The 24,196-nt window shown below is 38.6% G+C and overlaps 1 protein-coding gene across 1 annotated transcript in view; it reads left to right on the forward strand.

Moving 5' to 3' along the window:
* Nucleotides 1-24,196, forward strand: part of LOC130231520 (adenylate cyclase type 2) — an 81,462-nt gene that overhangs the window by 43,591 nt on the left and 13,675 nt on the right. The window contains exons 8-21 of the mRNA XM_056460856.1: nt 1,099-1,238; nt 1,687-1,798; nt 1,873-2,000; nt 2,346-2,504; nt 5,271-5,424; nt 7,943-8,125; nt 8,224-8,249; nt 10,362-10,418; nt 10,607-10,667; nt 10,802-10,899; nt 13,661-13,745; nt 17,923-18,060; nt 18,340-18,420; nt 18,620-18,798. Coding sequence (XP_056316831.1) covers nt 1,099-1,238; nt 1,687-1,798; nt 1,873-2,000; nt 2,346-2,504; nt 5,271-5,424; nt 7,943-8,125; nt 8,224-8,249; nt 10,362-10,418; nt 10,607-10,667; nt 10,802-10,899; nt 13,661-13,745; nt 17,923-18,060; nt 18,340-18,420; nt 18,620-18,798 — 1,601 coding nt within the window. The remainder of the gene's footprint in view (nt 1-1,098; nt 1,239-1,686; nt 1,799-1,872; nt 2,001-2,345; nt 2,505-5,270; nt 5,425-7,942; nt 8,126-8,223; nt 8,250-10,361; nt 10,419-10,606; nt 10,668-10,801; nt 10,900-13,660; nt 13,746-17,922; nt 18,061-18,339; nt 18,421-18,619; nt 18,799-24,196) is intronic.

Here is a 24,196-nt window from a genome sequence, read left to right on the forward strand (position 1 = left end):
TGCTCACTTTCTAACACAACCTAAAATCAACCAAATATCAACGTCATTTGACGTCATTATTGGACATCAAAATAACATTGTCTTTAGATGCTGGCTAGACATTGAATTTTGGTCACCTGACATCACAACCTAAATCTAACCTAATATTAACGTCTTATGACGCTAGATGCGAGCTAGATGAGAACTAGATGCACTACAGAATATTACATTTACACACATCCACAAATTATATGTAAACGTATCAGCTTTATACAGCGTAATACTCACTACTTTTGAAAGGTCTTTTCACTCACACTTTGAGTAATATTTACGGTAAAGTCTAGATCAGATACGCAGCCGGCTGGAAGTGCGACATGCACATCAATTATTATAGCATTTTTTATGACACTGTATAACAATAATGAACATTTTTACATTAGTGTGACGGTTGGGTTTAGGGTTAGGATGGGGGTAGGTGTTAAAAAATACAATTTATTGGTTAATTTAATAGATAGCATAAATAATACTCGGTATAACTACTGTTTTTACAGTACTGTGATGGTTGGGTTTAGGGTTAGGGTGGGGGTAGACGTTAATAAAATACAATAAATGGGAAATTTCATAAATAATAGAAATAATTCTGGTTAACTTCCAGCAGCGTCCATATCCGATCTAGCAACAACCGATATTCACAACAGACACTTTTACTCTACCTGCACTACATTTTAAGGCAAGTAATGGTACTTTTACTTGAGTTTGAGTTTTCAGTACTCTTTCACACCACTGATCCGACCTACAGATCGTCATGCATTGAAGCATAGGAACGTCAGAGTACATGAGTGGTTTTCTGCGATGTCTAATATAATCAATGTCATTATACCAATCCGACATCACCACACAGCACACACACACATGGCAATATTGACGATACGAATGACTTGACTACTTTATTAGTGGAAAAAATGGAGGTTTTAAGTTATATTAGTGAGTAAATGAATATCATTGGGAGCTTTTCTGTTTGATTTGTTTCAACGAATGACTGATACTACATTTAACTTAATTAAATGAAATCTAACTCTTAAGTAAACTGGTGTAATGTTTACCTGTGTGTGTGTGCAGGAGCACCTCCTCCTGTCTGTTTTACCGCTGTACATCACAAGGGAGCTGAAGACGGAAATCGTCAGCCGTCTGTCGGCGAACTCTGAAGAAAACCGACCCAATTTCCACAGTCTGTACGTCAAACAGCACAGGAACGTCAGGTACGGTTAAGCAGATCCATGAATAAGATATTAGATGTGATCCGAATAGGGTGGCTCAGTGGTTAGCACTGTGGCCTCACAGCAAGAAGGTCACTAGTTCGAGTTTTGGCGTTCGAGTTGGCGTTTCTGTGTGGAGTTTGCATGTTCTCCCTGTGTTGGCGTGGGTTTCCTCCGGGTCCCCTACAGTCCAAACACTTGCGCTATAGGAGAATTGATGAACTAAATTGGCTGTAGTGTGTGTGTGTGTGTGTCAATGAGTGTGTAAGGGTGTTTCCCAGTACTGGGTTGCAGCTGGAAGGGCATCCGCTGTGTAAAACAAATGCCGGAATAGTTGTTGGTTCATTCCGCTGTGGCGCCCCCTGATAAATAAGGGACTAAGCCGAAGGAAAATGAATGAACGAATCACCTCCACCCAGATATAAACTGACATATCTGTGTGTGTTTTCAGTATCCTGTACGCTGATATTGTGGGATTTACTCACCTGTCCAGCACCTGTACGCCGGAGGAGCTCGTAGCCGTTCTCAATAAACTCTTCGGCCGATTTGACGACATCGCAAAGGTGAGTAAGAGTCTCCGTTATCTTCATCATTTCTCTTGTGCTTTATTCAACTCTTCAATGTTTTCTCTCTGCAGAGGAACGACTGTCTGCGTATTAAAATCCTGGGCGATTGTTATTACTGTGTGTCGGGTCTGCCGGATCGCAAAAACCAACATGCGCGAAACTGCGTTCAGATGGGCCTCGACATGTGCACCGCCATAAAGTGAGTTATTCCGTTGGCGCCAGTAGCCTTGTGGTTAGTGCGTCGACACATGGCACCTAGGTGTTCACGGCGACCCGAGTTCGATTCCCAGCTCGGGGTCCTTTCAGACCCTTCCTCTATCTCTGCCCCCATTACTTTCCCATCTCTAAATCTCCACTGTCCTATTACAATAAAGGTGAAACCCCTTAAAAAAACTAATTATAAAGTGAGTTATTCTGTAGGAGTGTAAGAGAGACCTTTGCATGGCTTTGCAGTCAGTAAATGTGATTATAATGGAAGTCAATGGGGCCAAAATAGCACCAACATAACCTGCCTGTGACCTGTGTGTGTTTCTGACTCTTCCAGTAAGCTGCGTGAGGCCACAGACGTCAACATTAACATGCGTGTTGGCGTGCACACGGGGAACGTGCTGTGTGGCGTCATCGGCCTGCAGAAGTGGCAGTACGACGTCTGGTCAGATGACGTGACTCTGGCCAATCACATGGAGTCTGGAGGAGTGCCGGGGTATCAGGACATTATTGATTATATCATTATATGAGTGATGATGAGGATGATCTTATTGATGATGATGATCAGTGTTAGGGAAAGTTTTAACTTCTGAAAATAATGCATTACAATATTGAGTCCAAAACATTACCTATTACTGTTCATGGTAAGGTTAATAACTCAAATATTATAACGTTACTCAAAAAAGCCATATTATTACATAACTTGTGTTACTTGTGATGCGTTTCCCCTAACACTGGTAATTATGATGAAGATTATACTGATGAGGGTGATAATGGTGCTGATGAGTCTGATAATTAAGATGAGGAAGATGATGACTGTGATTACTGTAATGGTGCTGATGTAATAACAGTGATGAGGATAATGATGGTGTTTGATGATGAAGATGATTCTAGTGATGATAAAAATGAAGATGGTGATGATGATTATTATGATTAGGATGTGATGGTGAAGCTGTTGTGATGATAAATATTATAGACTGTAGTGATTATAGTGATGATGGTGGTGGTGAGGATGATGATGATTGTTATGTGATAATGAGGATGGTGGTAATGTGATAATGGTGGTGATGATAGTGATGTGATAAAATGGTGGTGGTTGTGATGTGATAATGGTGATGATGATTATGTGGTAATGATTTTGACAGTGGCGGTGGTGGTGATGATCAATATATTGCCGATGAAGATGATGATGTGATAACAGTGATGATGGTAATGATGATGGTGATGATGAGAATGGTGGTGAAGATGATGTTGATGATGTGATATAACAGTGATGATGAGGATGGTGGTAATGATGAAGATGTTGGTGATGATGAGAATGGTAGTGATGATGATGAAGATGATGATGATATTGGTGAAAAGGATGATGTTGATGATGTAATATAACAGTGATGATGATGATGTTGGTGATGTGATAATGATGATGAAGATGATGCTGGTGATGTGATAACAGTGATGGTGAGGACTGTAGTAATGATGATGATGATGATATTGGTGATGTCATAACAGTGAGGATGATGATGATGATGATGATGTTGGTGACAAGATAACAGTGATGGTGAGGACTGTAGTGATGATGATGATGATGATGATGATGTGATGTATAACAGTGATGATGAGGACGGTAGTGATGATGATGATATTGGTGATGTCATAATAGTGATGATGATGATGATGATGATGGTGACAAGATAACAGTGATGGTGAGGACTGTAGTGATGATGATGATGGTGATGTATAACAGTGATGATGAGGACGGTAGTGATGATGATGCTATTGGTGATGTCATAATAGTGATGATGATGATGATGATATTGGTGATGTCATAACAGTGATGATGATGAAGATGATGCTTGTGATGTGATAACAGTGATGGTGAGGACTGTAGTGATGATGATGTTGATGATGTGATATAACAGTGATGATGATGATGTTGGTGAAGTGATAACAGTTATGATGATGATGTTGATGATGAAGATGATGTTGGTGGTGTGATAACAGTGATGATGATGAAGATGATGGTTATGTGATAACAGTGATGATGAGGATGTTGATGATGATGAAGATGATGGTGATGTGATAATAGTTATGATGTGGATCGTAACGTTGATGATGATGATATTGGTGATGAAGATGATGTCGATGATGTGATATAACAGTGATGATGATGATGAAGATGGTGATGTGATGACAGTGATGATGAGGATGTTGATGAGGATGACGATAATGGTGATGTGAAAACAGTGATGATGAGGATGTTAATAATGATGAAGATGATGGTGGTGTGATAATAGTAATGATGAGGGTCGTAGCGATGATGATGATATTGGTGATAAAGATGATGTCGATGATGTGATAAAACAGTGATGATGATGAAGATGGTGATGTGATAACAGTGATGATAAGGATGTTGTTGATGATGAAGATGATGTTGGTGGTGTGATAACAGTGATGATGATGATGATGATGATGATGATGTGATATAACAGTGATGATGATGATGGTGATGTGATAACAGTGATGATGAGGATGATGATGATGATGATGATGTGATATAACAGTGATGATGATGATGGTGATGTGATAACAGTGATGATGTTGATATTGATGTTTATGATGATGATGATGATGATGAGGACGGTGATGTGATAACAGGGATGATGATGATTTTGATGATGATGTTGGTGGTGTGATAACAGTGATGATGATGAGGATGATGTTGATGAAGATTATGTTGGTGCTGTGGTAACAGTGATGATGAGGATGGTAGTGATGGTAATGAGGATGATGTTGATTATGTGATATAACAGTGATGATGATGATGTTGGTGATGTGGTAATAGTGATGATGATGTGATAACTGATGAGGATGATGATGATATTGGTGATGAAGATAATGTGAGGATGATGCCGTTGATGATGTGATAACAGTGATGATGATGATGATGTTAGTGTTGTGAAAACAGTGATGAGGATGGTTGTGATGATGATGATGCTGGTGATGAGGATGATGTTGATAATGTGATATAACAGTGATGATGAAGATGATGTTGGTGATGATGAGGATGTGATGGTGTTGTTAATGGTGATATTTGTGATGATGGTGATCATGATGATGTGAGTGTTGATGGCGGTGATGATGATGATGATGATGATGATGATGATGATATTGGTGATGAAGATGATGTGATAACAGTGATGATGTTGATGATGTGATGTTGTGATAATGATGATGATGAAGATAATGATGCTGTTCCTCACAGGAGAGTCCACATCACAGAAGAGACTCTGCTTCAGCTGGGTGGCAAATACAAGGTAGAGGAGGGAAACGGTGCCAGTCGAGATGCCAGCCTGAAGGACAGGAGAACATACCTGGTGATTGATCCCAATGCAGAAAAGCTAAACACAGCAGCAGAGGTGATCAGCACTCATCAATACTCACAACACAGATCAACCATACCTGCTCACTGCTTGATTGTTTGTTTACTGACTGTCTGAATGTCCGTTAACACATTTAATCATTCTTTTCTAGCAACTTAGTACCAAAGGAAAGATGTATTTAGTTAACACAGTTATAATCCTGTATGACTATTAACTCATATTTTGCTATTAGCCTTATTAATACCAAATAAATTCAATTCAATTCACCTTTATTTGTATAGCGCTTTTACAATGTAGATTGTGTCAAAGCAGCTTCACATAGAAGATCATAGTAAATTGAAGCAGTGTAGTTCAGTTTTCAGTGTTTAAGTTCAGTTTAGCTCAATTCAGTGTGGTTTAATAATCACTACTGAGATCCCAAACACTGAAGAGTAAATCCATCGATGCACAGCTCTACAGATCCCGAACCATGCAAGCCAGTGGCGACAGCGATACCAAATAAATGTAAAAGTTAGTACCAAAGTAGAGGTGTTTTGTTATATTTCTGGTTGCTGCATCTTAGAAAATGGCCCTAATGACAATAAATGTTGCTAAATCACTGCTTACAACAGTTAAAAAACTGACTGAAGGCTTTACAGATTGGTTTGCCTTTTTATAAACCGGCATAAGAGAGTTGACTAGAATGCAGAGATTCACAACTGAAATGATTAATAATGCAGAAAATAGAGGTTTCATGCAAATGTTTATTAATGAAAATGTTGATTTAACTTAGATTGATGGCAATCATGACAGTACTATGTTGAGAGATCGCTGGTGAACTACAGACCCATAATGAACTACAATTCCCTACATTCTGCTTTGCAGACACTGGACTCCATTTTCATTAATCACACACACACACACACACACACGCACACGCACACACACACACACACACACACACACACACACACACACAGCTGAAACCCGTTATCATGGATTGTTTGGACTATAAATACATCACAAGTATGTGAGTTCATTAAGGAGTCTTTGTATGTCATATGGATGTTATGTTGATGTTCCAGAGTCTTGTTTGAGTATTGTTTGTTTTTTCCTGTTTGTTTATTTGGTACTTTGTAAGACTTCACGAAGACTGTATCATTAAAACTGCACTTGAATCCTACCTTTTGTCTTCGTCTCATCATCGCCCCGTGACAAGCAGAGTAAACGCACACAACAATTAAAACAAGAGTTAGTAATTATATGACAATTGAAGCTGGAGGCAGAGACTGTCAATAATAGGAGTAGTGAAGTCTTTAAGTTCATCTATTCAAGACACAATGTGTCTAAATACACATTCTTTTAGAGATATCTTGATATGATTTGTGTTATTATTCAAAAATGTTTCATTAAAATATTTAATGAAAAAGAACATTTATCTAGAAGACGCAAAATATATCCTAGAAACATCATCTATACAGTATATAGTTTAAAAAACGGACTGAATGATTATCATAACTGTAGTAATATTAATCTAGCATTATAACTACAAAGTTGTTCTTTGAGGAATCTTAAGGATATCTATAATCTAGTGTCTCCAAAACTGACAAAATTCACATTTAGAAGATATCAACACCAAGGGCTCTATTTTAATGATCTAGGCGCAAAGTCTAAAGCTCATGGTGCAAAAGCATTAAGGATGTGTCTGAATCCACTTTTGCTATTGTAAGGATGGATAAATACGCTCTGCGCCACTGTGCATGGTCTAACATGGTTGTGCTTATTCTCTTAATGAGTTCTGGGTGTGTTTTGAGCATAACCTGCATTATACCAATCAGAGTCTTGTCTCTCATTCCCTTTAAGAGTCAGTTGGGTCGCTTCATGGTGCATTTTCTATTTACATGGCGGACTTTATAAGTGTAAAAACTGAACGCTTCACTAGAGAGAAAACAGTTAAACAGAGCATCTGCAGCGCGAGGATAAAGAACGAGCCTCCTCCATTTAGCCTCTTTACTTTCTCTTTACTTTTACTCCTCACTTTACTCCTTTACTTTGGTGGAGTAAGAAAACAGTGGAGACTCACTCCACTGAACACATCCATTATCCCACATATTTAATTTTGTCTGTTAAGTGCAAAGATTTAATCAAAACTATTTCTAAATTCAGTTCTAATCTCCAGCAAAGGAATAAATGAACAATAATAATGAAGTGTGGTCAAAACACTGAGTTAAATCAAACACACGTCCTGTTCTTATGCCCCATATGGTGATGCAGACGTCTCCAAAACCCCACAGCTGGACAAATCTACACTTGTGTTTATAGAGTCAGCGTGTTTTACAGCGTGGCGCAAAACATGAATATTACTATTGCGCTGGTCTGAAAATAGCAACAAATCACGCCAAACACCTCTTGCACCTTATTGCGCCAGGTGTGTAATAGGGCCCCTAAAGTTTGCAGTTTGTCACCTTCACCTTGATGGATCATTTTTTTGTAGTCGCCTTATACTTCAATTACTCATCAACTCTTCTGACCAATCAAATCTTTAAAACGTCTCCATTTCTCCTGTGTTTCTCAGAGTCATGAGCTGAAGGTGAACAGACTCACAGACCGTCATAAGCTGCGGGCGTCGGTGCGGATGTCACAGTATCTGCAGTCCTGGAAAACCGTCAAACCCTTTGCTGGACTCAACCAACCAGAAGGCTCGCACGCAGCTCCGCCCACTGCTGACAGCGAAATCAGCCAATCACAGATGGGCATAGTCAGTGTCAATCATCATTACTGTCCAATCACACTCAGTCACTGCAAAAATGTCGCATAATAAATCCTGTAACTCATTATTTGTTGTCATTTTAACAGGAGCACATGGAGTTGAACACACACAGGTGAAAACCCACTTTGTTAATAATATGCAAGAAATAATTGATGAGTTATAAGAAAATAAACCTTTTGATTTGAAGGAACAGTGATAATCTTCACGCTATTCTGCCCTTTTCTGTAAATATTGACAAATGTTCTAATCATATTGAAGATTTCTGATACTCCGATGATCAAATATGCAGTAGAACATTTATTTTTTCTTTCAAACAGCTTAATAATGACCGTATTATTTCTTAAATGACTGGTAATGAGCGCTGATCTGGTTGCTAGAAGGGATACAGCTGCAATCAGAAGTTAATGAGAAGTATTTACATTATTTGTATTTTCTTAGCTAGATGAGATACAGCTGAGGATACTCATGTCAAAGTAGCATAATGTAATAAAAAAGTATTTTATTAGATTATGCTATATTGACGTGAATATCCTCAGCTGTATCCCATCTAGACTTCACCCTCTCCTGCAGCGCGGAGAAGTCTAGATAGGATACAGCTGAGGATACTCACGTCAATATAGCATAATTTTTGTGACACTGTACATTAAATAATATTTTTACTGTACTGTGAGGGTTGGGTTTAGAGTTGCAGCAGGGGTATACGTTAATAAAATACAATTAATTTGTGATTTAATGTATAAAATAAACACTTCTTGTTAAATAAATTACTCTTGTTAACTTGATAGCAGCTGTATCCCTTCTAGTAAAAACCGCAGGAGAGATCCGAGCTGCTGGATTTACGTCATGTTTAGTAATTATTTTCTGACGAAATACATGAAGATAAGCAACTGTTTATCTGAGTGAGGAATAGAGAAAATATGCTAGTAACATAAACATTGTGTATCTTACATGAACAAAGCACATCGTCCAGTTATATTGAAAAATAACTATTATTGCCATGCATCCATCAGGTGTGAGTTTTAGCAGTTGATGACGTGCGCTCTGAATGGTCTAATCACACCGGTGCGATCGTATCCTTCAGGGACCAGCCAGGGCTGATCACACCAGTGTGATCATACGTTTCAGGGATCAGCCAAGGCTGATCACACCGGTGTGATTATACGCTTCAGAGACCAGCCGAGGCTGATCACACCCGTGTGATCATACGCTTCAGGGACCAGCCGAGGCTGATCACACCAGTGTGATTATACGCTTTGGAGACCAGCCAAGGCTGATCACACTGGTGTGATCATACCCTTCAGAGACCAGCCAAGGCTGATCACACCGGTGTGATCATACGCTTCAGAGACCAGCCAAGGCTGATCACACCGGTGTGATTATACGCTTTGGAGACCAGCCAAGGCTGATCACACTGGTGTGATCATATGCTTCAGGGACCAGCCAAGGCTGATCACACCAGTGTGATCATACGCATGAAAAGGTTAAGCTGTGTTTCTTTTATGTATTTGAAATTATGTTTGGCGATGATTTATTAGTTATTTGTTTGACATGTTTGTTGTAAGGCGACTTTGGGTGTCTTGAAAGGCAGCATTTATATAAATAAAATCAATTATTATTATTATTATTATTATTATTATTATTATTATTATTATTATTATTATTATTATTATTATTAGGTGTGTGCTTTATAATTCTGCATATTGAATATTTTCTGTATTTTGAATGTTTTATTTTGAATATTTTACTTTTATCATTAAGCATTAATACTTTTACTTCTGTATTTTTTGTGTGAAGCACTTTGAGAATTACGTTTTAAAGGCGATGCATAAAAACAATCTAGAAATTATTATTAATATTATTATTACTATTACAAAATAATGCACACCTAAAGGTGGTAATGTGATGAAGCAGAGTGTCCGTTACATCTAGTTAATTCAACAGACATAAGTAAATAATTCTACTGTTATTATAATGAATTATCTATTTATTATTTATTATTCTAGTCCATTATTTGACTGTTGTAGCTGTGAAATAACTCTGATCATTCAGCGGAGTGATATGGAGCTGTAATGCGCTCTAAACCTGCCGGAACTACTTTAGCTGTGCCTTTATCTGACAATAACCAAACACCTGAGAGTGACCATCAAGCATTCAGCATTTAGCAGAGCTGCAGTAGAAAGATCTCAGTTATGCTGTAATAATTCATGTTAATTTTCTTCCTCAGATCTTCACAAGTTCTGGAAAATGAACTGATGGGTTTAGACTCTGTGGATAATGGAGGGTGAGTGAATAATAGTTAAAATGATCTTAATGTTGTATGTTTTATTCATTTCATTTATTAGTAATCAGCTATTTAGTTTTATGTTTTAATCTTTAAATCATAATTATATTTGAATGCTTTATGAGTGATGGTGAATCAGTCATACTGTCAGTGTTTGAACTCATGTTGTTTGTGCTTTCATCATGTAGGAAAAGTCCAAAGATTAACTGTTTGACTTTATTCTTTACTGACTGTCCGCTGGAGAAAGAGGTGAGATTCAGTTAAAGCTTGTGTTTTTCTGTTTATTTTTGTGTTTGCAGTGTTTTATATTTTATTCAATATTTTATTGTGTATGTTTTGTGTGTGTGCTTGTGTGTGTGAATGTGCATGTGTGTGTGTGTCAGTATTCACTGAGTGAAGCCCAGGATCTTCATCATTCTGTGGGATGTTTAGCCGTCATCTTCATCTCTGTGTTTGTGGTTCAGATGTTGATCTCAGAAAAGTGAGTTTGAAATATAATCAATTAAAAATATTAATTAAATTTAATGTTACTACAACCCTAAAGCAGAAAATGTTGGGGCAGTATGGAAACACAAATAAAAAAAAAAGAAGTGATTTTTAGATTTACTGTGACTTGTATTTCAATGCAGACAGTACAACAACATGTGTTGGTCATGATTTGTATTTTGTTGTTGTTGTTGTTTTAAATAATCACATATACTATTTTTGGTTCTTGCAACACATTTCACAGTTGGACCAGTGAAGCATTTACCACTCTGTAATGTTGCCATTCCTGTTCACAACACTTAAAGGTGTTTAGGGACTGAAGACATCAAGTGATGAAGAGTTTCAGTTGTAATTCTGTCCCATTCTTCCTGCAAACAAGTCTTAAGGTGGGCAACAGTACAGGGTCTTCATTATCGCATTTTGTGCTTCAAAATACCCCACACATTCTCTATTGGAGCCAGGTCAGGACTGCAGGCAGGCCAGTCAAGTACCTGTATCCTCTTCCTCTGCAGCAGGACTCTGTAATGTGTGCAGAATGTGGTTCTGCGTTGTCTTGTTGAAATATGCATGGGTGTCCCTGGAGAAGAAGGCAGCATATTGAGCTCCTGAATCTCTCTGTGCTGTTCAGTATTAATGGAGCATCACAGAAGTGCAGGTTACCTTAGCCAAGGGCACTGACACAACCCCACACCATGACAGAGTCTGGCTTTTGGACTTGTTGCTGGTAACAGTCTGGATGATCCTTTTCTTCTTTGGTTTAGTGCACACTGTGACCATTTCTCCCAAAAGATACCAGAAACACTGATTCATCTGACCACAGTACACATTTCCACTGTGTTGATCCATCCCAGATGCCCCCAAGCCCAGAGAAGTTGGCGGCACTTCTGGACACTGTTAACATAGGGCTTCCTTTTGGCACAGTAGAGTTTTAACTGGCATTTGTGGATGTAACTCTGTATTGTGGTACTTGACAAAGGTTTGCTGCAGTAATCCTGAGCCAATGTGGTGATCTGGCTTATAGATGACTGAGGATTCTTGATGCAGCGCCCCCTGAGGGATCGGAGATCACGGTTGTTCAGCTTAGGCTTGCGCTCTTGTCCTTTACACACTGAAACTCCTCCAGATTCTTCAATCTTTAATGATGTTCTGCACTGTTGAAGGTGAAATATCCACATGTCTTCATCTGAGGAACACTGTGTTTAATCATTTAAATCATTTTCTCACGTATTTGTGGTCAAACTGGCGATCCTCGGCCCATCTCTGCTCCTAAAGGACTAGACCTTTACTGATGCTGCTGTAGTAGCAGATCATAATCACAATCACCGGTGTCACATCACATCATTACTTCACCAGTTTACCTGATTACTGCCCTAATCTGCTCCTGTGAAAACTGTTTACACGACTGAGTTTATTTTGGAAAAATAATAAAAGCAATCATGAGGAACACATTAAATAATGTTTGTTATATTGCCTGCAATGAAATACAAGTCAAAGTATAATTGGAAATCACTAGTTTCTTTTTTTAATTTGCATTTTACTTACTTTGCCAACTTTTTTCTGATTTGGGGGTTTAAAAAATACTTATCTTCAAAACAATTTTAACCAAAAAAAACTTTAAAAATTATATATATTTTATTTAAAAAAAATTTTATTGAGCAGTTTCTTCATATATAATTTGATTAATACAACAAATTATTTCTTAAAACACAGTCACTGTGTAATATATTAATGTTTTATTTTGAGCTGTTTATATTATTCTACAGCAGAAGTTTGTGACTTGATGGTTAGATAATGGTTAATAAAATATTATAAATAATTATTAATTAGATATAAACAGTAATAAGCTAAGAAAAATATTACACATTTAAATAAACACTTTAAATATGTGTATCTGCATATCATTTGACTATAAACCTACATAAGGGAGATGTAAATATTCAATCATTCATTTTCCTTTGGCTTAGTCCCTTTATTCATCAGGGGTCCCCACAGTGGAATGAACCGCCAACTATTCTTACATATAATTTACACAGCAGATGCCCTTCAAGCCACAACCCAGTACTGAGAAACACCCATACACACTCAATTCACACGCATACGTGATTGTTAGATTGTTAAAAAAATTAAAATATTATTATTATTATATAATAGTTTCCAGGACTTGAAATATATGAGGTTTCCATGGTAATGTTTTAGTTAAAAAGGCTCACCTGACAAATATGACAATTTCAGTCACTTTTATCCAACATTTCTTCTTATATAACATAAATAACTTTAAAAATTACATAATTTGACTTATGTTCTCCCCGTGTTAGTGTGGGTTTCCTCCGGGTGCTCTGGTTTCCCCAACAGTCCAAACACATGCGCTATAGGGGAATTGATATACTAAATTGGCTGTAGTGTATGTATGTGTGTGGGAATGAGTGTGTATGGGTGTTTCCCAGTACTGGGTTTTGGCTGGAAGGGCATCCGCTGCATAAAACTTATGCTGTAATAATTGGCGGTTCATTCCGCTGTAGTGACCCCTGATAAATAAGGGACTACGCCGAAACAAAATGAAGAAATGAATGAATAATTTGACAACAACCACTCAGAGCTGTTTTCTGCTTGTGTACATTTGACAAAAATCAGAAGGTAAAACAGACTTTATTTTGACTTTAACAAAGCACATTACCTGTTTAATATTTCATCAGACACATTAAGACCAAAAGCAACTACAGAAATTAAGCAAAAATCTCTCATTATTTCATGGCCAGAAACTTTGCGCTGGCGGTGTCGTATGGTTCCACGTTCCCAGTCCAAATAGTGGTTGTGGTTATAGTCTTCACTACATTCCTCAAGGTATGATTGCACATCTTACACGTGTGGGTTTGTTTTGGCAAAACTAGTTAATTATCAATATTATCTAACTATTTATTGCAATTATGTGCAATTATTCTAAAATATTTATCAGCTTTAAACCTTAATATGTGACTCATTCTAGAATTGCGGGGACATTTTCCATTCATTTTCCTCAAACTGGAATGTATTGTAACATATGTATTAATTACAGTAAACTGAATCTATCGTTAATGTAAAATTATGCAAAATTCTTAAATGTGATGGGAAATAGTTCATTATGTTACTAATTGTTGTTACATTTATTATTAAACTTTTTAGACTAAAGAGTTGACAATAACAGAGTTGACGATAACAAAGTTGATGATAGCAGAGTTGACAATAACAGAGTTGACGATAACAAAGTTGATGATAGCAGAGTTGACGATAGCAGAGTTGACGATAACAGAGTTGACGATAGCAAAGTTGACGATAGACGATAGCAAAGTTGACGATAACTGAGTTGACGATAACAGAGTTGACGATAACAGAGTTGACGATAACAGAGTTGACGGTAACAGAGTTGACGGTAACAGAGTTGACGGTAACAGAGTTGACGATAACAAAGTTGACGATAACAGAGTTGACGATAACAGACTTGACGATAACAAAGTTGACGATAACTGAGTTGATGATAACAGAGTTGACGATAACAGAGTTGACGGTAACAGAGTTGACGATAACAAAGTTGACGATAACAGAGTTGACGATAACAGACTTGACGATAACAGACTTGACGATAACAAAGTTGACGATAACTGAGTTGATGATAACAGAGTTGACGATAACAGAGTTGACGATAACAGAGTTGACGGTAACAGAGTTGACGATAACAAAGTTGACGATAACAGAGTTGACGATAACAGAGTTGACGATAACAGACTTGACGATAACAAAGTTGACGATAACTGAGTTGATGATAACAGAGTTGACGATAACAGAGTTGACGATAACAGAGTTGACGGTAACAGAGTTGACGGTAACAGAGTTGACGGTAACAGAGTTGACGGTAACAGAGTTGACGATAACAGAGTTGACGGTAACAGAGTTGATGGTAACAGAGCTGACGGTAACAGAGCTGACGGTAACAGAGTTGACAATAACAAAGTTGACAGGAACAGAGTTGACGATAACAGAGTTGACGATAACAGAGTTGACGATAACAGAGTTGACCGTAACAGAGCTAACGGTAACAGAGCTGATGGTAACAGAGCTGACGGTATCAGAGCTGACGGTAGCAGAGTTGACGGTAGCAGAGTTGACGATAACAGAGTTGACGATAACAGAGTTGACGGTAGCAGAGTTGACGGTAGCAGAGTTGACGATAACAGAGTTGCCGATAACAGAGTTGACGATAACAGAGTTGACAGTAACAGAGTTGACTGTAACAGAGTTGACGATAACAGGGTTGACGATAACAGAGTTGACGATAACAGTTGACGATAACAGAGTTGATAGTAACAGAGTTGACGGTAAATGAGTTGACGGTAAATGAGTTGACGGTAAATGAGTTGACGGTAAATGAGTTGACGGTAACAGAGTTGACGATAACAGAGTTGACGGTAACAGAGTTGACGGTAACAGAGTTGACGGTAACAGAGTTGACGGTAAATGAGTTGACGGTATCAGAGTTGACGGTAACAGAGTTGACGATAACAGAGCTGACGATAACAGAGCTGACGGTAACAGAGTTGACGATAACAGAGTTGACGGTAACAGAGTTGACGGTAACAGAGTTGACGGTAACAGAGTTGACAGTAAATGAGTTGACGGTAAATGAGTTGACGGTAACAGAGTTGACGGTAACAGAGTTGACAGTAACAGAGTTGACGATAACAGAGTTGACGGTAACAGAGTTGACGGTAACAGAGTTGACAGTAACAGAGTTGACAGTAAATGAGTTGACAGTAAATGAGTTGACAGTAAATGAGTTGACGGTAAATGAGTTGACGGTAACAGAGTTGACGGTAACAGAGTTGACAGTAACAGAGTTGACGATAACAGAGTTGACGGTAAATGAGTTGACGGTAAATGAGTTGATGGTAAATGAGTTGACGGTAACAGAGTTGACGGTAACAGAGTTGACGGTAACAGAGTTGACGGTAACAGAGTTGACGATAACAGAGTTGACGATAACAGAGTTGACGATAACAGAGTTGACGGTAACAGAGTTGACGGTAACAGAGTTGACGGTAACAGAGTTGACGATAACAGAGTTGACGATAACAGAGTTGACGATAACAGAGTTGACGGTAACAGAGTTGATGGTAACAGAGCTGACGGTAACAGAGTTGACAATAACAAAGTTGACAGGAACAGAGTTGACGATAACAGAGTTGACGATAACAGAGTTGACGATAACAGAGTTGACCGTAACAGAGCTAACGGTAACAGAGCTGATGGTAACAGAGCTGATGGTAACAGAGCTGACGGTATCAGAGCTGACGGTAGCAGAGTTGACGGTAGCAGAGTTGACGATAACAGAGTTGACGATAACAGAGTTGACGGTAGCAGAGTTGACGGTAGCAGAGTTGACGATAACAGAGTTGCCGATAACAGAGTTGACGATAACAGAGTTGACAGTAACAGAGTTGACTGTAACAGAGTTGACGATAACAGGGTTGACGATAACAGAGTTGACGATAACAGACTTGACGATAACAGACTTGACGATAACAGTTGACGATAACAGAGTTGATAGTAACAGAGTTGACGGTAAATGAGTTGACGGTAAATGAGTTGACGGTAAATGAGTTGACGGTAACAGAGTTGACGATAACAGAGTTGACGGTAACAGAGTTGACGATAACAGAGTTGACGATAACAGAGCTGACGGTAACAGAGTTGACGGTAACAGAGTTGACGGTAACAGAGTTGACGGTAAATGAGTTGACGGTATCAGAGTTGACGGTAACAGAGTTGACGATAACAGAGCTGACGATAACAGAGCTGACGGTAACAGAGTTGACGGTAACAGAGTTGACGGTAACAGAGTTGACGGTAACAGAGTTGACGGTAACAGAGTTGACAGTAAATGAGTTGACGGTAAATGAGTTGACGGTAACAGAGTTGACAGTAAATGAGTTGACGGTAAATGAGTTGACGATAACAGAGTTGACAGTAACAGAGTTGACGATAACAGAGTTGACGGTAACAGAGTTGACGGTAACAGAGTTGACGGTAACAGAGTTGACAGTAAATGAGTTGACAGTAAATGAGTTGACGGTAAATGAGTTGACGGTAAATGAGTTGACGGTAACAGAGTTGACGGTAACAGAGTTGACAGTAACAGAGTTGACGATAACAGAGTTGACGGTAAATGAGTTGACGGTAAATGAGTTGATGGTAAATGAGTTGACGATAACAGAGTTGACAGTAACAGAGCTGACGGTAACAGAGTTGACGGTAACAGAGTTGACGGTAACAGAGTTGACGGTAACAGAGTTGACAGTAAATGAGTTGACGGTAAATGAGTTGACGGTAAATGAGTTGACGGTAACAGAGTTGACAGTAACAGAGTTGACGATAACAGAGTTGACGGTAACAGAGTTGACGGTAACAGAGTTGACGGTAACAGAGTTGACGGTAACAGAGTTGACGTAACAGAGCTGACGGTAACAGAGTTGACGGTAAATGAGTTGACGGTAAATGAGTTGACGGTAAATGAGTTGACAGTAACAGAGTTGACGGTAACAGAGTTGATGGTAAATGAGTTGATGGTAAATGAGTTGACGGTAACAGAGTTGACAGTAACAGAGTTGACAGTAACAGAGTTGACGGTAACAGAGTTGACGGTAAATGAGTTGATGGTAAATGAGTTGATGGTAAATGAGTTGACAGTAACAGAGTTGACAGTAACAGAGTTGACAGTAACAGAGTTGACGGTAACAGAGTTGACGGTAAATGAGTTGATGGTAAATGAGTTGACAGTAACAGAGTTGACAGTAACAGAACTGAGGATAACAGCTGATGATAACGGAGTAAAGATAACTTGATATAATTTGTTATTTTTATTGAAAACTGTTTCAAGTTTTTGTAAAATAACAGGTTTATCCTGGAGATGCAAAATGTTCCCGCAATTCTAGATTCACCCGTATTTGTGTTATCATGTCAGTTCTTGATGTTTGCATGTGTTTGTCAGCGCTGGAGGTCTAAGGTTCCCCCCAGCATCCCCTGGATGTTGGAGCTGTGCACCGGTGCGGCCAGCAGGGCGGCGCTGCGACTGCTGCTGGTGCTGCTCTGCCTGCTCATCACACTGCTCATGGCAGTGCTGAACATGGTGAGAAACGCACACATGCACACACACACACATTCACGCACACACACACATACATCAGCTTTCATGCATAGCCAATTGAGAAATGATTTTGTAGCAATTCTGAGATTTTCAGCGTGCATTGTGATTCTAAGATATTACATTTTTGCCATATGGCCAACCCCACCACCACCACCCACCACCCCCCCCAGCTCAAAAGTTGCTTTAAAATAAATGCCTAATTGTGAGCAAATGCAAATGATCAGCAGTGTTTTCTTGTCTAAATTGCTTTGTGTTTTGTAGGCTTTCATTCCAGGTGATAGCTGCGTAAATGTTTCCCAGAATGCAACAGCGCTGAACATTCTGAATCTCTACACTGTCCCGGTGAGCTCTGAAGGCTGAATAGCAGATTTCCTGATGTGATGAATTGCTGAATTATGACAATAACCCTGTATATCATCAGTATACATCAGTACTGTTCATGTTCATCACCACCACACACTGAATTATTGAACATCTGCATATGTCAGATGATGAGTATACGGATGATGAGTTCATTCTTCATGTGTGTGTGTGTGTGCAGTATTACCTGTTCTGCTGTCTGCTGGCGATGCTGGGCGTGCTGGTGTTCATGCGTGTGTGTGTATCAGTCAAACTCTTCCTCCTAACTCTGGCTGTGGTGGTGTATCTGGCGCTCTTTCTCTACGTTTATGCGCCGCGCTCCGACTGCTACATCCAGCAGCTGTACACCGCGAACAACACGTAAGATACACACACTTACGCAATTCTCACACACTCAGTTTGCACACACACACACTCACACACACACATACACATTGACACACACACACAAAGACACACATTTATGCAATTCACACTCAGTTTGCACACACACACTCAATTCGCACACACACTCACAATTCACACATAGACTTACACAGGCACACACACTCACGTTATTCCCAATTAGAGACACACACTTACAACTCATACACTTACACAGAGACATATGCGCTTTCACACACTCACGCAACACACACTCAATCACACACACATACAATTCACACAAACTCAATTCCCACACATACTCAAGATTTACACATGAACACAAACACACACACACTCACATTTCACATACATATACAGACACGCACACACACACACTCATACAAAAACATGCCCAATTCACATGCACAAACTCACTCACACACACAAACAAATGCATATGCACACACACATACACACTTACACAAGGCGTAAGACACACAGTCAATTTGCACACACATTCACAATTTATACACACACTCACCCTCTCACTCACCCACACATTTATTCACAAACTCACACACACACACACACACACACACACACAAACACACACTTCTTCACATACACACACACTTCCTCACATACACACACACACACACACACACACACAAACACACACTTCCTCACATACACACACACTTCCTCACATACACACACCACACACACACACACACACTTTCTCACATACACACTCACACAAAAATGTAAGACACATAATCATACAAACACTTTCAATTCACACACATTCAATTTTGACATTTACAATTTACACTCATACACAAACACACACACACACACACACACACACACACACACACACACACACACACTTTCTCCCCCACACACTCACTCACAAATTCACTGACATACACTTACAAATATACACACACTATTAAACATATACAAACACACACTCTCACAATTCACACACACTACATAGACACACATGTATACACATGCACTCATACACTCTCTCACACACACACTAACAAACACAGTTCAAACAATCTAGGCGCAAATCCTAAGGGCCCTATCATACACCGGGCTCAATAAGGTGCAAGACATGTTTGGCGTGATTTATTGCTATTTTCAGAGCAGCGCAGCAGTAATTTTCACATTTTGCTCCACGTTGTTTATAGTAAATCCATTTGTGCGCCACTCTGTGGACTCATGTGTGTGCTGGTCTATAAAGGAGGTGTGTTAAGGCGCATTGTTGGTGCGTTGCTATTCTGAGGAACTGAAATCGACAGTTCAATAGACCAACTGAAAGCAGCTCTAAAGTCCAGCAGAGTGTGTTAGTTATGCGCCTGTGCAGGTCCAAATGCTTACACACTGCTGAATACACACAGGATGAACATTTCGGATTTTCCTTTCCTAAGTCCTTCATCTTCCATCTGGGCCAACCCAAAAATTTTTATATGTGGAGCACCAGTATTATGAAAGGAATGGATAGATAATAATATTAATATAATAATAATAATAATATTAATATTCTGGAAGATCTTTATGAAGATGACTAATTAATATCTTTTGAAAAACTTCAGCATAAATTTAATCTGCACAATAATCAGGTCTCTACAGTTGAGCTCACAAATGTCTTTGGTTCCCCTTCGAATTCTCCTAAGGGTAAAAGTATTGATAACATGGTCCTGCAATATTGTAGGTTCTGGCCTTGAAGCTTCTAAATACTATGCACTACTCTTTAGTAGGGCCAGACGGAATCTGCGGACGTTTCTTGCTATTTCTGCAGAGAATTTTGGTAAAAATCTGCAGATTTCTGCTGAATTATTTTGGGAGTATCATAACTAAAACCTTAATATCTGAACTAAAACAATATCTTTTAAACTTTTATTTAATGTTTAAAATGCAAATGCAATAAGATCCACTTTATTTGGTAAACAAAGCAAATCTCTCATATAATATCTCTACTAAAAGACAGAAAATATTACTGTACACACTGCACTGTACATAAATCAGATCAACATTTTCATATTAGTCAATAATATTACTGAAATTAATTAAAAACTGAATAAATATAGATTTACACACATTTACTCCAGTAAATAAACAGAATTAATGATGATCTGTGGAATTCTGCGTGCAGATTTCATGTGGGCCTACTCATTAGTCAGTCGAGTCAAAATATTAGTTCTGCAGTCAAGATAATATGGGGAAAAAGATTTGGGATGCACATTTGAAGATGAGAACTGGGGAAAATTCTCTAGAGATGTTAGAACTCGTCTTGCACAGTTTAAAATTTTACATCGATTTTCCTGGACGATGTAGAGTGTGTTCAGAGCGGGTTTCACAAACAATCCAGAATGCTGGCGATGCCAAGAAGAAGCAGGTGACCTATTATGTGTTATGGCCCCTGTCCCTTAAGCCACATCAATAAAGCTGAATCACAGTGGATACAGAGCTGTATCATGCTAGGCAGACGGGTGATTGTTAAACACAGGAAATCTTCCAGTAGACCTCCGATCTCAGAGTTAGGACGAGTTGCAGCTTATGAAAAACTCTCCCACAGTTTACATGGAAGAATTGAAATTTATTTTGATAAATGGGGAACATGTCTACATTTCTGCGACCCACAATGTTAGCAAACATGTAGCCAGACAAAATAATGATTAAGGTTGTGATATTAGCAACTCAATTAAATTCAGCTTTATTTGTATAGCGCTTATACAATGTAGATTGTGTCAAAGCAGCTTCACATCAAAGATCACAGTAAATAGGAACAGTGTAGTTCAGTTTGTAGTGTTTAAGTTCAGTTCAGCAACCCACCTTCCTCCCTTTCCTTTTTTAAAAGAAAAAAAGTGTGTGTGTTCTGGTTTGGTTTACTTACGCAATTTATATGATGTTATTTATTTACTGTGTTTATTTATTTTGTATTGTTCTGCTTTTGTGTTAATGCTCTGTGTTTGACATTCATCTGCAGTTTTAGAAATAAGAAAAATCAATAAAAAGCTCAAATCATAAATCTGCAGATAATCAATAATACTGCTGATAATAATAACATTATACAGATGCAGATAACTAACACGCTCTGCTGGGACTGTAGAGCATCTTTCAGTTGGTCTATTGAACAGTCTAATTCAGTTCCTCAAAACAGCAACGCTCCAACAATGCGCCTTAACACACCTCCTTTATAGCCCAGCACACACATGAGTCCACAGAGTAGCACACAAATGGATTTACTATAAACAATGTGGAGCAAAACTACAGGTTACTACTGAAAATTATTGTTGCGCTGGTCTGAAAATAGCAACAAATCTCATCATACACTTCTTGTGTCACGTGGTGGAGAATCACACAACACAAAAATCCAAGTGCAGCAATTTATTTAGACAAAAACAAAGGGGTTCCTAATCTTGCACAGGAACTACAACAAGATACAAAAATCTAGGGATGGCTGACGTGAAACTGACGTTTCCACACAGTGTCGAGATCCCGAAGCGCAAGTGTTTCGAAACACTGTAGCGAAGCATGATCCGAAACACCCAGGTCACGTGACTAAAGTGTTTCGAAACACCTGGTCACGTGACTAAAGCGATTCAAAGCATTGATCAGTTCAGAAGCGTTTCGAGACTTGGAGAATCTGCATTTGACTGACAGGGTCAATCAAAAGTTTCTGTCTCGTATGGCCTAGTGGACCGTCCATGTGCGAGTTGTTACAGGCTTCAAATGACTATTAGGTTCGAATCCTGACTTGTACAAATACTCCAAAATCATGATTTTATGTATTTTAATCATGTTACTGTTATGGTGTAGTCTAAATAGGATACAGCTGCTGATACGCCATCAATTTAGAGCATCATTTTTGTAACTGTAAAACAGTAATTACTATTTTACAGTACTGTGATGGTTGGGTTGGGGTAGACATTCATAAAATACAATAAATGGGAAATTTAATGAATAATATAAATAATTCTTGTTAGCTTTTGTCCACAACTGTATCTGATCTATCAACAGCCCTGTTTTATGACCAAAACAAGCCATATTTATTCACAAAGTGTTTATTCGGATGTCAGACCAATGTTGAAACAGAACGATGCACGAACAAAGCATCTCAAACTGATATTAAAGCATTTCAAAACAGCTGTATCAGCCTGGATTCGAACCAACAATCCCCGCATGGAAGTCAGGAACCCTAACCACTCCACTATATCACTTGAGTGTCCATTCTTACAAAGTGGGGTTTAATACCTCAATCTGCTCAACTGTTCTTTGCTGAAGCTGTTCCAGTGCAATACATAAAAAATGACCACTAGGTGTCACCGTAGAGTGGGGTTTCAAAACGTTTCGAAGCTTCGACACATTTGCTTCAACTGTTTCAGTGTTTCATGAAGCCTCGCTTTGCCCACCACTACAAAAATCTAGAACTGAGACCAAACAAAAAAAACTAACAAAAAATCCAAGAATAGGCGACTACAAAAACAGGGTAGGAATGTTAACAAAACAAACAAACAAACCAAAATAAGCAAATACAAAACTAGATCACCAAACAAACATACCAGGCATGAGGGGCTAACAAAATCCTAAGGCAACTAAAACACAAGACAAAAGGGTTTATAAAGGCAGGGCTAAATTAGCAAACAAGAAACAGCTGAAACAGAAAACAATCAGAAGTGCAAAGGATTGTAGGAAATGAAGTTAAACTACAAAACAAGCTAGTGCCCTCAAGTGTCCAAAAGAGGGCACTGCAACATGTGGCATCTTGTGCCTTATTGCGCCGGGTGTGTGATCGAGCCCTAAGACTACTTTGTTTATAAATCTTTTGCTGTATAATAAAGCAAAAAAAGTTTCCCAGTGCTGGGTTGCAGCTGAAAGGGCATGCACTGTGTAAAACATATGCTGGAATAGTTGGCGGTTCATTCCACTGTGGCGACCCCTGATTAATAAAGGGACTAAGCTGAAAAGAAAATGAGTGAATGAAGCAAAAATATTGTTTTACTTTAATTACTCGTGCAGATGTATTAATTTTTTAAAATGATAACAATTTACTTACACACACACACATATGAGCACACACACACACACACACACACGAATAAAAACTATTTATTTTGATTCCTTTTTGGATTATTTACGTAAATCTGACCTAAAATACAATAAAAATATGAACTGCCTTAATATATCCAGCATCAAGAGTTAATTTTAGCTGTGTGTATGTGTGTTGAAACTGCCCTCGGACTATACACACAGATGAATATTCCCCTCAGTTTCATATGTACTGTGTCATCCTTCATTAAAGAGTTGATTGGGTTTAATAACAGAGATTAGCCGTGTCAGATAGTTGATGTATATTTCCATCAAGGATTATGAAGACTAA

The sequence above is a fragment of the Danio aesculapii genome, chromosome 7, assembly GCF_903798145.1.
Source record: "Danio aesculapii chromosome 7, fDanAes4.1, whole genome shotgun sequence".
In the NCBI taxonomy this organism is placed as follows: domain Eukaryota; kingdom Metazoa; phylum Chordata; class Actinopteri; order Cypriniformes; family Danionidae; genus Danio; species Danio aesculapii.